The sequence below is a fragment of the Armigeres subalbatus genome, chromosome 2 (assembly GCF_024139115.2).
Source record: "Armigeres subalbatus isolate Guangzhou_Male chromosome 2, GZ_Asu_2, whole genome shotgun sequence".
Lineage (NCBI taxonomy): Eukaryota > Metazoa > Arthropoda > Insecta > Diptera > Culicidae > Armigeres > Armigeres subalbatus.
In genome coordinates this window covers 415380982-415398070 of record NC_085140.1, presented here as the reverse complement: position 1 = coordinate 415398070, position 17089 = coordinate 415380982, and the positions used below count along the sequence as shown (strand labels likewise).

Genomic DNA, 17089 nt, shown 5'->3' with positions numbered 1-17089 from the left:
AGATTTTTTAAATATTTTTCCTTCAAAACACGCGCAATTTTCGAATTGCTGTGCGTATACATGAACGATTTTTGTTATTGAATTCGACAGCACATGTTATTTTTAAATTTGGGGAGACTTGATCCTCTTTCTATGATATCTACCCAATAAATCATTTTTCCTGCCAACCCTTCATCAAATCTGTCAAATCTACAAAAAATTCAGAAGCCAGAGAACAGATTTATATTTTTTTGAATTTTTTCGCCAAATTTTTGTATGGGATCAAATTTCCCCATATTGAGGCAATAACTTCAAATCCAAATATCCTAAAACTTTGATGGAATGTTGACATTTCCACCAGTACAAATCATTAAGCATATTTATGACTTTGTGTCGTGAAAAAAACGAAAGCATTTGGTCATTGTTATGAAAAGTTATTCAAATTTTGCGAGGCAAATAAAAAAATCTTTAGGAAGGTCAAAACATACAAACCGCCCTGCAGAATAAATAAGGTTGTCAACCCAAAAAATAACTCACCACATAAAGGTCATTTGTCCAGAGGATCTATACTAAAAAATACGCTAGAACAAAACTACTTTAGTTCTCGATAAAACAGGGGGTGATCAAGTCTCCCTGGGGATCAAGTCTACCCACCTTCCCCTACTTAAAGGCTATATGTTCGCTTCAAAAACGAACTTTTTATAGGAAGCCCGTAGAGCCTTAGTGTTATATACCGATCGACTCAGCTCGACGAATTAAAGTGATGTCTGTGTGTGTATATGTGTGCGCAAAATAAACTCACTGATTTTTCAGGCACTTATCCTTAACCATTTCATTTCTTAGGCATTTATCCTCAACCGATTTGCTCGCAACAAGTTGCATTCGACGCGGAATCTTGGCCCATTGTTTCTTATCGAAAACCGGCCCAGTCGAACTATGGGCTTCGGAGTTATGGCCAGTTTTTACAAGAAAAATTCTTTTTCTCTATTTAGGCACTTAAAGTAAAATCAGGAGTGATTCAGTTTCATTCCAAATTTTCGACCACTATTCTAGTTTGAATCTGGAGCCAAATAGAACAAACTCGCTGGTTTCCCCAGCAGTGTTCTATTCATGTTTTTCAAATTTTCAATTAAATGAAATCATCATGTTGGCGCCAAGAAAGGCGCCGTAATTGCAAAGTGGATTGATCCGTAGATAAAATGACGCATTCATACACCAAAACAATTGGAAAATATTTGAATCTCGTGATTCAATCGTGGTTCAAATCAACATTTGACTGGTATAAAAAAATAATCTAGAACAGCTGCTGGGAAAATGAATGTTTCAGATTCATATTCAAACTGACAGCCCCGAACGATTTGAATCACTGCTGATTTTACCCTTACTCTCCGCCGATTTACTCGCAACATTCGACGCAAAATCATGTCCCATTGTTTCCTATTAAAAATTGGCCGGATCGGACTATGGGCTCAGAAGTTATGGCCAAAATACTTTTTTTCATACCAAAAGTGCGAAGAAATTACTCACTCACAAGAAACGAGAAAGGCACTATCACCGCTAGGTGGATTAATCTGGGTTTTTTCCTTATTCTGGACAAATTGGCATCAAAATAAGAGAGTACATTAATCCTTATTATCATTCTCAATTCATTCATATTTGCATTATGTCGAGCTAACGCCTATTTCTGAAGAAAGGACCACATCTACCATTGCCTTACTTCGTGGAAATGATTTCTTTTAAAGAATGGATTACATCCATATTATCTTATTTCGGGCAGATACGTGTTATTAAATATAGAATAATAACAATAATAATCTGGGGAAACACTCCCTAAAGAAGCGACGCATTTACCATTGCATTAGTCCAAGCAAATGCATTATTTTTAAAGAAGGAATCACATTCACCATTGCCTTAGTCCGGGAAAACGCATTTTTTTGTTTAAAAGGAGTCACATCAACCATTGCCTCAAACTTCTTAAGAAGGTATTTACAGGACAGGAGTTTAATTTCGAAGATAAAAAAAAATTTGCCAAAAACACTTTCAAACGGAATTGCCGTTTGCGAATCAGCTTTTAAAAAAAACACAGCCGTTGTTCGACTATTATAGATCAAAAAGCACCTTGGAAATCATTCTACCCTGATATTTTTATAATTTAAAAACACATCTTGGAGGATCAAGAATATCCGAATACCAAAGGATATTGAGCGGACAAGCGTAGCATAGTTACGGTGTACTTTCTGGATTGGACACTAATGATACTCTGGGTGGTGCGGATAGAATCGATTTGCTTGTCAAACTGAAGCCAAAGCTGCCTATTGTGCCGGAGTTAAAAATTGAAGATTGTGGTTATGTTCGTTTCAGATCTTATATTGAGAAGTATTGTTATTATTTGGAAACAAAATAAGAATAAAATAAGTTTGAGCTTTGTATGTTTTGTAACAAATATTTTGCCCTTATATTTCGAGCGGCGAATTGGTAGGGAAGCAATTAACAAGCACTAGTTATGAAATTGTACCCAGTTCAATAGCTGGTTAAAACAGCAATGTAAGCAAACCATATTAAAGTCATGTAGAGTCTACCGCATTTGTGCTCCCACATGCAGCATAAAAAGAGAAATTCGAAGAACGGGAAATGTTTGACAGTCAAGTAACTGCAAAATAATTTTGTCTATGGGATTGATTTCAAAATATAAATAAAAATCACGAAAGCGAGGATTACTACTCCTGGCCACGCCCATCTTCACCAAAGGATATTGCGCTGGTAATGTCCAATAAGACACATTTGAACATATCTTTAAACGCTGCTTTATTTTTCGGACGCATGCAGTCGATTGCGAAGATGTGTTTGTAAGAGGTACTAAGTTTTCGGGGAATTGTTCCATTCGGGGAAATGTTACATTCGGGCAATTATTACATTCGGGGAAATTGCATTCGGGGAAATTACATTCGGGGAAATTACATTCGGGGAAATTATATTCGGGGAAATTGCATTCGGGGAATTGGTTTTCGGGGAATTGTCGTACAATCGTTATTGTCGGTAAATATTTCGCCTGTTGTTTTCGGTCTTTCGCATCTTGTGAAATGGTAGTTGAATTGGCAAGTGGAACTGTGCTAAAAATCCAGTTTTTTTCGTTATATTTTTTTCGTTATTTATTGTTTTCGTTATATTTTTTTCTATTTTTTATCAATTTCCCCGCTAACTTTTTATTTATCCGCCATTTTTCTTTCTTTTACGAGTTGGGTTATTAACAAACCGAAGCTAGTGTTATTAGCTACAACGCGGAGACTGCTCCTTATTACATCACGTTTCCCCACTTTTATCTTCTTTCGTTTTGGAATAACCGCAATATTTTGCGTGTTCTGTGTTTTGATATTGGAACCATTTTATTTTTATTTGATTCGGTGATTCGCAGCTCGTAATTTCGGACGATGATTACATTCCATTCCCGGAATACGAGCAAATCAATTAAAGAATTATTACACCACAAAATGAACATAGCATCGAAACCGGCTCAACTCCCGCTGAAACTGTTTTGCACAAATCGGTAAATGTTCAAGTCAACAACTCAAATTCTCCTAGGATTTTTAACCTGTCCTTTTCAGATCCTATGGACACTAACCAGGCTAGTGGATCAACACCCCCGGCGACCATCGCCTAAAAACGTACCCGCCCGGATCAAAGGATCTTTCGGCCCAAAGGTAAACCGCTAAACAAATTGCGAATCGAAAAAGATCTGGCCAAATCGTTTCAGGGCATCATTGAAGTGAATGCCGCAAACCGTAATAAGTTGCGAGCTCTTTTGATTGGAATATCACGTATATATCACAAGCAATGAATTCGAGATAGCAGGAGTGGTCACCGAGTCGTTTCTAACATGTGCTGACATCAACACTGGTACTGGGGGGTTTAAAAATCGAGCGGTCCCAATAGTTCAGATTTTCGATGTCAGACTAATGAATTACGTGTCGTCTGTGCTTTTCAAGACATTGGCTCAAAACCGAAGCATTATCAAAACACACTGGTGTAAAGAAACGATCTCGCCCATCAAACATTGTATTTTTCACGCACGGAAATTTGGTGAGAGAATTCCATTATACACAATTATATTATATCCCATTATATACAATAATTTATATTAAAAAAATATATATATAACCATCAGGGCACCCGATTGAAGCGATTTGGATAGGAAGAGTGGAATCGCCAACTTCCTATTGTTAACATCTCGTGGATAAAGGGCGGGCTCTTCTCCCCATCTATTGGGTCAATCTGGGAAACGAGGGCTAGATTATATTATTGTGTGTACGAACTTTCTTCTGGAAGGAGATTCTCTATTCATCCCGTGGATTTGCATAAGTGTCTCTGCTTATGGAACCACCCCACCCATTTTTGGCCCTTCATATAGGAGTTTGATGAAATACAAACAGTAGTATAATCATGATCAATTCGTTTGTCAGATATGGCCAGTGCTATCGGCAGGTGCCTTGCTACAATAGATGGTAGTATCATCATCATCATCATCATCATCAGACTAATGAATTACGTGTCAGAAGATGGCACCAAAAAAACGTCTGATTCGTATCGTGTGACCTTTTCTGGGTCAGGAAGGCCTGATCACCTTGTTCTAGGGAAACTTCGATTACCAGTGCGTCTCTATATACCGACTGTAAAAAGTGCCAGCAGATTAATCATGGTCACACAGAGACCTACTGCTGCAATAAACCACGGTGTAGCAAAAGCGGTGAGCAGCATGCCGAGGGTCTCTGCAGTAAACAGCCGAAGTGTACCTGCTGTGGCGAAGCTTTGCATGAACTCGGTATATAGAGAGGGATAAACATCAAATCAGCTAAAAAAAAACAGCGGTCGAGGCGATCCTATGCAGAAATGCTGAAGATCATTGCCCCAACCGCTGTTCCATCAACCCGATCTATCACCTGTTTTCTCTTCCCTGCCCTTAGATGATCAAGGCTCGGACTCTGGGGACGGTGCGGAATACACTGTCATCGAAACAGGGACAAAAAGAAAGCGAGCAAGATGCAGGCGACAACGTCAACACGGTTCTCAAAATGTTCATGTCGTCGAACAGAGTACTCGACCTTCCCCTGGAAAATTAGCAAGTGGTGGGAAACCCCAAAAAGTTTCTTCTGTGAGGTTCAAGTTTGCGGCTGGCAATTTCCCGCCACTTCCGGGAACATCTAAAACCCTAGCTGTTCCAGTGTTTTGCCCAGAAAGCTTACATCAGCAACAATATCATCAGACGGTTCAATAACCTTGTTGAGGTCCGACAAAATGACTCTTTCTGGGACTGTGGATTTCATCTTCAATACTCTAGAAATCTCTCCCGCAGTGAGAAACATTATCAACATGATAATCTCACTGGTGGAACCCTTATTGAAGCAATTGATTTCAAAATGGTCTGTTCTTGATTCAATCTTATCCCTCGATGGCTAATTTAACCAACACGGTCGGGGATAAGATCGTTGTCCTGTAGTGGAACTGTAGGAGTATTTTTAAAAACCTGGATCCGTTTAAGTTTTTAGTTCACATCCCATGCTGTGACGCATTTGCTCTTAGTGAAACATGGCTTTCTCCAGACAAAGCTCTACCTTTCCACGATTTCAACATTATTCGCCTAGATCCAGGAGATGGATATGGAGGGGTGCTCTTGGGGATCAACAAGCTCCACTCCTTTCGCATGGTAATTGCATGTTATGTCACCATACGAGAGAAAAGCCTCAGCAAAGCCTCTGTGCAAACCAAAAAAAAAAAATCTGAGGATTATTGTATAAAATCTGGGCATATACAATTCTGTAAGCTTTTTTACAGATATTGTATTAAAATAATGCAAATATGCATTACTTCAATTGTATTAAACAATTGTATTAAAATCTTTCGAAATTGTATATGACCAATTATTGTTCAGTTTCAGTATGGTTCTTATGCAGAACTCTGCCATCCGCAGGTTGGGTGTATATACCGCCAAATGCTTCTATACGACGCAGAGATCTTAACGAAATCTGCTCTGCTATGCCTGAGCCACGGTTGATTCTATGACAACCGTTCTTCGTTGATGTACATCTTCAATTGACCTCTCAATCTGTTCGATTTCACTAACATTGGATTGTACGCGGAAAGTAATTCAAGATCCCCATGGTAGTGACAGCAATTTTCTCCCGCATCCATACCGGCCACACCAGGTTCTCGCTGAATTCCGGAGGAAGGCCCTTCTGAACAGTATGTGATGTTCAAAACTCCGTTGAACAACTACGGTATACCATCCACCATTCGTGACGCCCTAGTCGATGATACTGATAGTATAGCTGCTTTCAACTGCTATAGATATCTAAGCACACTAAAGCGGTGCGAAGATAAATGCAACGATGACTGTGAAAAACGTGACTGGTCAGTGGTCAGCTACTGACCGACCCTACTGACCATCTGAAACGCTGGTTAAAGTACTTCGAGCAACTTTTTTTAAGTGCTAGGCAGGCCACCGGCCAGCTCAGCATGATCTACTTAGGTTCTACGCATCTAACGCATAAAACCGAACAAAGCCATAGGGGTCGACTGCATATCAGCCAAGATGATCCCATGACATCCGCTTAGCTGTTTATGAAGGGATGCAAAGTGATCCTACTATAATTAAGGGAAGATCGATGTAATTCTCCGGCGGCAACAGGTCGCATACGGTGCCAAAAGATTCAGCGTGGATTGTCACACTTCGCATCTCTTGCGAGTTTGTTTAACATATGGAAAAACAGTCAATGCACAAAAATCCAAAATGTCAATTCTAATGTAAAATCTGTGCATAAGCTAGTGAAACATGGTGTGTATCAGTGGAAATACTCAAGGGCTCCTGTGATTCATAGCTCATGCCTGGTGGCCTCACAATCATTGTTGTACTCTGTGACCGATAGGAACTGAATTTCGGTACCTTACGTAGATAACATGAAATCTGTTAACAGGCATTAAACTTGAACCCAGCAGTACATCACAACAGAGGCATACCCAGTGGCTCATGGAAGCGTGGCCCCCATATCAGACATCAAAGTAGTTGACCGAAACCCAACCTGACGACACGTAAAAGCAATAGCTATTAGGGTGGTTCAAAAAATCGATTTTGCTCCACAGTGCTCATCTGATTCTTTACCATGTTCTGAGTGTCCTCTGAAAATTTGAGCTCATTTGGATTAAAACTGATTTAGCACAAGCCGTTTCAAGTTTGCATGCAAATTAGTATGGGGAAATTAATTTTTTAATTATACTGTTAATGACGTTTCTCCATTAAGCGCTGGTTAAAAGAAAACCTACATAGCTAAAAGGGGTACTCAACAGGTTTCACCCAACGAAAACCGCGTGTTGATTAATCGTCCCAATAATTAGTAATCGATTTTAAGACATGTTGCAAATCTTTACTCATGATCGTTAAACTTCTTTGAGGGCATCACTGAAATGTGCAGTGCAACATAGTAGCCTGAATTTGTGTGTGCTATCTTTCGCGCCACGAGCAGCAATGTTGCCTGCAGAGTATAAAATAATCGAAAATTTTTGGTGACGTGCACCTCTCTTCACTTGTCAGCTCACTTCCAGACACATTCATAGTCGGCTCTGGACTGTCAATATTCGATTGAATATAAGTCATTGAATATTTATGTACGTTCTACAAATTGATAAATTATCTGAAATCTGAACAAGTTTTAAATGAGTAAAGTAGTTTATCACATAGAACTGAATCAGATTTTCATCCCCGAGGCACTTTCAATGGTAAACATCAATATAAACAATGCTAATTATGTTTTTTCCTGCACACAGTAAGCACATTCAGTGACAGCCGAATGAATGAGTTGGTGGAGTAGTCGTCTGACTATGTCATTCTATGTTTTGAATAATCATGCGATGTTTGTCAAAATTCGGACTGAAATTGCTTCATGAAGATGAATATTGTATGCTCTGGTTGCCTGTTGATGAGTTATGCAATTAGCTCCAGAAAACCACGGTATAGATTAAATTCGATTACTAATTATTGGAACGATTAATTGAGATGGGGTTTTCACTGAGTGAAAGCTGCTGAGTATTCCTTTCAGCTATGTAGGTTTTCTTTTAACATGCGCTTGATGGGGAAGCGTCATTAACAGTATAATGAAAAAATAAATTTCCCCATACTAATTTGCATGCAAACTTGAAATGGCTTGTGCTAAATCAGTTTTAACCCAAATGAGCTCAAATTTTCAGAGGACACTCAGAACATGGTAAAGAATCAGATGAGCACTGTGGAGCAAAATCGATTTTTTGAACCACCCTAATAGCTATACATTGGCCAGAATGAAGATCTTTCAAGAAGAAAAATAGGGTTTATTTTGAAGACCACTACGTTTTGGCCCGAAATTATTTCCAGTTTTAATTTTTTTGTGCTCTCTCAACAACTTTTCCACAAGAAAAACTATTGGGCACATGTTCTTCTAACTCGTTTCGGTAGTATTGAAATGAAATATGTAGGCACATTTGCATGACATTTTGTCTGATTCACATGAAATTTTTAGATTATAAGGTTATTATTATAATACAAAATAACGGGATGTAAAAAATGTCTCCCTATTTTTTGCTGACCATTTTTTTATTTTTGTTATTTAATTATCTTTGAAAGAAACACAGCTTTGTTGTAGGTTCTCTATTTCGCTCATTTTGTAAGCACATCGATGAAATATTAATTACCTTTTCCTGCTCATCAAAACAAAATAAAAAAATATTTCTAGGAGCATAACGAACCTACTGAAATAAGATGAATAAGAAATGAAAGAATCATGATGTTTGAACAAAACTTTGTAAAGCAGATCCTGGATGGGCTGGTAAACTCCGACTTAAAGCGCCAGTCAACTACATTCATCTGCCAGAGCTCGCGACTAGTTTGCCCTGCTAACTCAATTTCTAACCCAATGCAGAATCCCCTTACTAATGCTTATCAACAGTCCCAGAAAAGTCAATCCCAGCAACATCATTCCTTCTAAAAGTTCAGTTTTAAAAATAATCAGTATTCTAGCTCTTGTCCAAATATCTATTAATTTATTCATTCTCAATCTTTAAGTTTATTGAAGCTAATTCAAAATGTATAATGAATCCCATTTTTAATTTAAAACGATTTAATTTTTAAAGCTATTTTTTATTTCAACGGTAGCTATATTCGGTTGCCTGCAACATTTATTTCTACTTTCTCGTTTCGCTTGTGGCCAATCAAAACAATCTAAGTTTAAGAAAATACCTAGGTGTAACGTCACGGTCTATACCGGCGATTTCATTGATCTACAATATCTTTGTTTTTTTCTTAGGTTTAAACACTATCTTTCTAAGTGGTGGTATGACGAAGTATTGGTGCTACAAAGTGTAGGGTTTCAGTACTTACAGCTCAATTCCCCTACGTAGAGGAGGTGCTTTAACGACCGCGTACGAATCAACGATGTAGCTGGATCTGACGCCGTGTACCTGTATTGGGCAAGCCACCGTAGCCTTGATCGACGACTGAGAGTTGTGGTGATCTATCCGCTCTCGGGCTTGTAGCTCGGAATCGCCTAGCGCTGATGTAGCGTCTGCAGAGAAGCCGCTTCTCGAAGGCGAGATGACTCAAATGACGGGTGGCGAAGAGATCAACGTGGAGAGTGTCGCGTTTTTCCTTCTTGGGTGGGGAGGTGGTGGTGGATCAGACGGTGTTTACCATAGTTTCCTTCTGTTCGGGACGTAAGTCTAGGCGATTCGCACTGGTGGTGGCAAGCTTTCCCCAGTCAAACCTCTCGCGGATTTGTGCATCTTTTAGCTAGTGGTGCTCGCGAGGCCGAGCAACTATATATCGATGACCACGCACTCTGGCTATATTCTTTGTGACCCGCAGTCACGATGCGAAGAATATCTCCATATCGCCCCCGTCTGATTTATGCCACTTGGTGTAACGTACGTCCTATCCGTATTGGCACTGGTAGCTTGTGGCTATGAACACGGAGCACGCGTGGTGCTTCTCTAACCTCCAATTCACCTACCCTCCAGCCCAATGGCAGTGTTCACCGCTGGTGACTCACTTCTTGTTTTGTCTATCTCCCTGCACTTTAATGTTTTCTTTATTCCGACTCACGTTATATTTTCTGTTTTGCACAATTTTTGCGAGGTTTGACTCACGATTTTTGTTTTTATGTTTAGTTCGAATTGAATCTGAAAGTTTGGCAAATTAGTTTGGCAAAAATCACTCTGAAAAATCTTCACTTCACTTAACGATCTGACTAGTTCGGCGGTTTGAATGGGAAAGATCGAAAGACTTTCCTTTCAACTCCAGGCCCCGAACGATTTCTTTTTAGTTTCCGGTTTCCAGTTCCTTGAATTTGTTTTTCCTTCCAAAATTTTCTTGGTAATGAAACCTGATTGGTATCGTGGATTCTATTCTACACCCGTATTCTATTTACTTCCATCATCATCCTATTGATTCGAGCACTATAGTCGTAACGCCTGCCTAGCAAGCAGCAAATCTAATATAACTTGGGGATGTTCATGAAACGATTATGCATTCGTTTCAACTTTTTTCAAGATATCCCTCATTTTTGTTTGACTATTATCGGCTCTTCCAGTCTTATAAAGCAGCTAAAACGTTATTGCGTCTATTTTCCGACGTTTCGGCGTATATTTCACCTGAAAACGTTGAAAAATAGACGCAATAACTTTTTAGCTGCTTTATAAGACTGAAAGAGCGGATAATAGTCAAATAAAACTGAGCACAACAGTCGAAAGCATCCTATCAGATATCCTTCATCACAAGTTGCCATAGAAAATCTATTATACTTGAACAATCATTCAAATAGCAGATGTGATGGAAATCGCACAAAAAAATTAGTCACAAGAAGTTGGCTACAATGCACCATGCGTCTCCACTCGACTCGAAGCAATCAGAGATGCCGCCAATGTGTGGTTTTGCACCCACTCAACCTTATCATACACTACACTAGTCGAACCTAGAATTGTTATTTCACAGACCAACTGCCTTTCTTGCTATTCTGAGCTCAGTTAGGCTTTCCGAATCAATTTCCAGATCGCAAGAGTTTTGACTAAAAACGCTGCATGAATTTCAAATCCAAAGTCGATTGAACTAAAATTTTCAGATATCGATTTTCTCACTCAAAGGCGAAATTCTGGTTGGTGCCCCGTAGAATGCGACATTTTTTCTCCTCATACTAGGCTGAGCCAGTCCAGTTTCCATATGCCCATATAAAGATGAACATTTTTGAAATCCCTACTTACCCTGGCCCCTGGAAAACACGCATGGGGACATATTCATATAATATTGATTTGATGACCATCCGCAGACTTCGTAGTTAATGCCACGCAACGATCGGTATGGGCGGATTGTGTCTAATTTTTGGTTGAAGCATCTATAACAGCTGCGCAACAACAAAAAATTGAAGATTTTAGTGGCTTAGCCATGCTATCGTTTAGCGGTTCTCAATGCGGATTCGAGTTGGGAAAAGATCCAATTGGGCTGCCACCTTTATTCTCTTCCTCAACGTTCATAGGCCGCATTCCAGCTGAACTATTTCGTTAATAATGTACCTATTCGGTTAAAATGCGACTGAATATCTTAAATAATATGAAAATAAGAGGTGCTGCCTAAGTAAATCTTCTTCGTAAATTTCCTTTCTTTCCCACTATGCTAATATTTACCTCAGCGAAAAATCGTCCTTGCTTAAAGAACATAGGTACTGCTCTCCGTTTTGCTGTAGCAACCAACCGCACCGACGACGATAGTAAGAACAAGATGAGCATAGCTTCTTCTGCAGTAACTTTTACTGAACTTACGCGAAGCAAATACATCCTCATCACGTACATAAATTTTGCCTTCCGCGTAAGGCTAACTGTACTGAAAGGATATAGTTTCAGTAGTCGAATCCCTATTTTTGGGTGTTGGCCGTTTTTAAAATAATAACTTTTAAACTATCGACAACGAAAATTCCGCACACATATTTGTAACCATTTTGGTCGAACCGATTACAAAATGTGAAAGTGCGCTTTATTTCCTGCTCATAAAGCAGCACCGATCACCAAATAGGTGAATTATTCACGAGTTTCTCCATCTTTCCGGTTTTCCTTCTGTCAGCGAATGAAATAACTGTCCCTAGCTGCAAAGTGCGCGGTGCGTGATTCCGGTGGACTTTGCATTTCTTTCCGATGTTTCAATTCCACTAATGGAAAAGTTTTGCACGTGACAAGTGTCAAGTTGGAGCATTTGATGTGTAGTACCTAATGGCAACCGCAGGCCTAAAGTATTCCTGTGGCGATGTGGCTGATCCGGACTACACGGACACACGCCGACCATATCTGTCGAATCCGAAAATGCGATGGAGAGTTCGAAATGCGAGAGACATTAGGCGGATGATCCTATGAACCAATCTGTCTATCAAAGTTTGTCCTCCATTCTCGATTCATTTTGATGGAGCTTCCGCAAAGCCATCGACATAGTGACAAATTCAGAACAGATTGGAACGGATTTCGGGACACGATAAAGTTTTACTGACACAGACGGGTTGTTTCCGATTCACAGAGTAAAAGGTGATTTGTCGGTTCATTTGCTATGGATCGATGCTTTGGAAGGAAGCTTACCAACGACGTACTCGGAAAGGAGGTGGGGACAATAGTGCTTTCGTTTATTATGCAATTCGGATATCTAAAATCATATACCTTGCACGAAATTCTACTCAAGCCTATGCAAAGAAAAAATCATGGTAATCGTTACCCTACCAGTCAATCCTATGTAATATCTTTAACGACTTGCCGGATAATTCCACTGGTAATCATCCGAGACTTGAAATGATAAATCATCTGAAAGTTCTATGGAATCAACAGCTGAATTAAAAATATCAATAGCGTATGGGATCAGTAGGGAAAAGGAGTTCACGAGATATTTGGAACTTATTTTGTGAATACATCAACAAATTCCTCTAATCGTTAGAAGTTGTATTTCCAAAAAGTATTTTGAATTCTCATTCCCTTCGACATTCGCTTATATTCGCTTATTCAAGCAGTCGATAAAGGTTTTGCTTAAACTTTTACAAAAGTTCCTTAAAAATCCAGACCCCTAATCTTTTTTGATATGGGTGATAAAACTGAGTGACACCATCCCATGTGACAGCATTTAAAATATTTACCGAATTTATCGATTTCAGCACCAAAACGAACTCCGAATAAATTTATAATAACATAAAAGTGTCAGCATAATCAAGCGGAAGCTACTCACCTTGGCGGCGTTGGAGCTGTACGGTTCGTCGAACAGCGACCACATCTGCGGCTTCAGGTGCTGCCACCAGTTCACCTTGCCCTTAATGTAAGCGTCTTCGAAACCGAACTTTTTCGCTACCTCCTCGTCGGTAGGTTTTTCCGTATCTAAATCTAGCCTATCTAAAACAGCCAATGTTTCCTGCGTGTTCCGGTGCTGTGGAGGAAGAAAAAAACGGAAACAAAAATGCACTTATTTGTTGAGCAACGGCACTGGTGTGGCTGGACTAATAATCTCAGCATCTGATCTACTTATTTACATACAAAAGTGAGGCATTAAATAAAAGTGGACTATGTTTGAATGACGCAAATAAATAACACCAGAAGCGTATCGTGTTGTGAGACCGATTCAAGCTCGTCGTCGGGTAGACGACGATTCATTCAAAGGAGACGACAGAGTTGAGCAACAGCAACAACAACAATTGCTTGCTCTAGGATTTGGACATCACGGGTGTTGAAGGACTTCGGTGGGAGGCATGAATGCTTGAATTGTGATAAAATTGTCTACCGTTGTCATGTCGTGTGAATGACGGGAAACCAACAGACATTAATCATTCCTGGGAATGTCGCAGTGAAGACGGAATGTGGGTCAGTAATGTGAGGGCTTGAAATGTGCTACATCTTGTTCCATTCCACCAAATATGATAGAGTATGACTTATGAAGATATGAACGAGATATGCATTCCTTTCGAGTCTGGAAAGAGAACTAGGTCTAGCTTTATCTTCAGCTTTTTGACGTTTGAGGTTGAAGTTGGTGTTCGTTTTGTGACATTTGTGAGATATTTTGCATCTTAATTTCGATACTCTGACCTTGGGGATCGAATTCTACGGTACTGAATCAAAGATTTGTTGCAGAGAATAGATTTTTAGAATTTTGTTAGCAAGACGTCAATATTTAGGATTTACCACAAAAGTTCAACTCAATGGACGCAGTGGTTCTAAGCCCCAACAAAAAAAGTGTAACTGTTGTTCTTATTCTACATCCCATAGCTCCTTATTCGTTCTATAACAAAAGCTGTTCAATTTGTTAGCAAAAGGAAGCATACTTTACTTTATGTTGTTCGGTACTTTATGTTATGTGGTTTGTTTTGAGGTGAGATGAATTTGTTGTACTGAGATGGAAATGGGAGCAATTCCCAAAAGTAATATTCGTATTACATTGTTTTGTTTAAGTTATTCAGAAGAAGAGAAGCTATAGAAGTTACTTACCTGGGTGTACGTCATCCAGCAGCACGGTTCTACTTGGTTGGAATCTAAGCCCCAGAAAGACAGCTCCTCCTCGAAAAGTGGTCCGCAAACGTCAGTTGGGTAATGTAACTTCCCCGTCCTAGAAGAGAAGAAAATGTATGGAAAATGACATCATTTTTCGACTATTCACAGTTGATGGTATCGTAGTGCGACCGATCAAATTCACATGACGTGTTCTTGTAAAAGTAGACAAGCTATCCATGTATTCACGATGCTAATGTGTTGCTATTGTAGTTTTTGACCTCTAAAATCGACTGGTGACTGGCGTTAGTTGATTCATTGGGAAAATTTCGAGATTTTTTGGGCACAATGTAGGACCGCTTCCATCGCTTTAACAGCGTTGAAGTCATTTTCATGTTTGCGTGCATGCAATCATGGAATTGGTATTTATATTCATAGAACATTCATAGAAGTCAAAATACTAAGTTGATTATACAACCTAAGTTATTACGATATCTGTATGTCCCCAGGAGTGTTTTTTCAGGCAAAAATGGGTCAAGAAAAACGGTAAGCAATGTTCAGTAAAAGTGTACAGCAGCATATAAGCATAACAGCATATGGAGACGCATGGTACATTTGTGCAATAATTCATCTGGTGACTAATCTTTTTAGGAAAATTTCATCAAATTCGTTTAATTAAATAAACGTACAAGGGTGTAAGAATTTGTATGGCAACTTGTATGAAGGGAAACCTAATTATAAGTTAAACAGTACGCGTTTCTGGTTAACATGTTGAATACCGTCGTCAAGAAATCGTGTGAATCATGATGTCAAACAGCTGGATCCCGGACGTCTTCTAAGCGATTTTCACATTTTTTTCACGGCTGTCTTATCCACTTCCCGTAGCTTGCTAGTTTGTTATGTTTCCAGTGATGTTTATTTTTCTTTGGAGTACGGATGCTGTCATAATGGTCGTAGAAAATTTCGTTCTAACAACTTCAAAGTGAGGAAAATTTACAGATTCAGAAATGTTTCATAAAAGAAATCAATCCAGCATGTCCACACAAGTTCCCTAACGTATTATATGCAGTTCAAAATAGTTTGATGCAGGTGTTCTAGGTTCTCCAAATTGTTCTGGAGTTCAGATAAATTGGTTATCTACTCCTGGTCAAACTTTTGAGTTGTATGTCTAATCTAAATCTCAGTACTTCAACAAATGACTGTTGGCGAGATTCTCGGATCCACCGTTTTCTCACCACCTTGCGGTTTATATTTGACCCTGAAATGGATAGCCTGATGGTCATTGGACACATTTCCCCTATCAACTTTACATCTCAGCAGGTCAGTTGACAAGCAGCCAAGGCTTTAGATCATCACATCGATCATTCACTTCTTGCTCCTCTTAAAACGTTGTTGATGGTTCGTAGAGCAAGACAACTTTTGGCCTAGCTAAGGAATCCAATTTTTTTTTTACCATTTTTTACCATTGGTGGCCATTGGTCCGCGTTGAAGTCTGCTTTTATCATTGGCGTAGCTAGCCCCGATGCCCAGGGGGTGTGTTTGTTTATCAGCCGAAGATTGCAACAACGACTCAAATTGATAGCGTGGCTTTTTCCTAGCAGCACAGTTTCGACTGATTTGATTGCAGCAACATTTTTTTGGCTTGATGTGGTCATATATGAGCCACAAAAACTTGTCTATGACAAGTGTGCTTCTTGTGTTGCGTCTAGGTGTAGTAGTGCTTGGCTTTGTTCTGCACACTTCAGGGGGAATGAAGTTTGGCAACATATCACAACATGAATCCGTATTTTTTGAATGAGTGTTTGTGATATTACCCGGCGTTGCACTAATGCAATCACATTTTTTCGAAGGACGGAAAGAGACAGACGGTGGTGAATCATTCAGAAAGCTGTTTTCTCTGACCAACTTTCCTTGAGCCTTAAAGGACAATATGTGACGGATCAACGTCATGTTCCCACAAGTAGGATGTGGTTATTCTAGCACATTTGAAAACAAAAAATGCGGCATTCCTTTCAAAGGGAATTCTGAAGGCAATCCACCAGGGAAAATGTACCCGAGATTCCGTCGGAAATCCTTGAGCTTGAGCTTGAGCTTGATTGACTACTCGTAGTTCACTTGTCATACAGATACGTATTTCGACCTCAACAGTAAGGCCGTCTTCAGTGTCTCGTACTTGACTCGACTTTAGTGGTGGTTAGTGGTTAAGTGGTGGAATTCAATGGGATGGTATAAACTCGTCTTATGACAAGTGAAGACATTCCACTAAAAAGCTCAAAATAATTTTCTTATCATACTCGTAGTTGCTACTCCATTATGACCAGATCAGCTGTTCTTGCACAGGGAACCAACAGATGTTTGCTTGGGACTAGCTCACATCTTCTATGTACAAGTACTGGTGATCTCATTTTTTTGTTAGGTCATACTGGCGCCTGCCACGTCAGAATGCAAGTCAATGTAGGGAAGGGGGAGGAAATGATGATGCAATCACTCGCCCACTGCAAGCTGAATATACCTCTGCACTTGCCACGAGTTCATGCGGAATTTGTTGGAATTTTTGGGTTAGGTTCGAGAGGCAGAGGTCCGTCTAGGTTAACAAGCTGCC

General features: G+C 39.6%; 1 protein-coding gene across 1 annotated transcript in view; it reads right to left on the bottom strand.

The window, feature by feature from the left end:
* LOC134213390 (potassium voltage-gated channel protein Shaw) overlaps nt 1–17089 on the bottom strand; it is a 402605-nt gene that overhangs the window by 24271 nt on the left and 361245 nt on the right. Inside the window, exons 5-6 of the mRNA XM_062692409.1 lie at nt 14488–14605; nt 13241–13435 (exon numbers count right to left, since the gene is read on the bottom strand). Coding sequence (XP_062548393.1) covers nt 13241–13435; nt 14488–14605 — 313 coding nt within the window. The remainder of the gene's footprint in view (nt 1–13240; nt 13436–14487; nt 14606–17089) is intronic.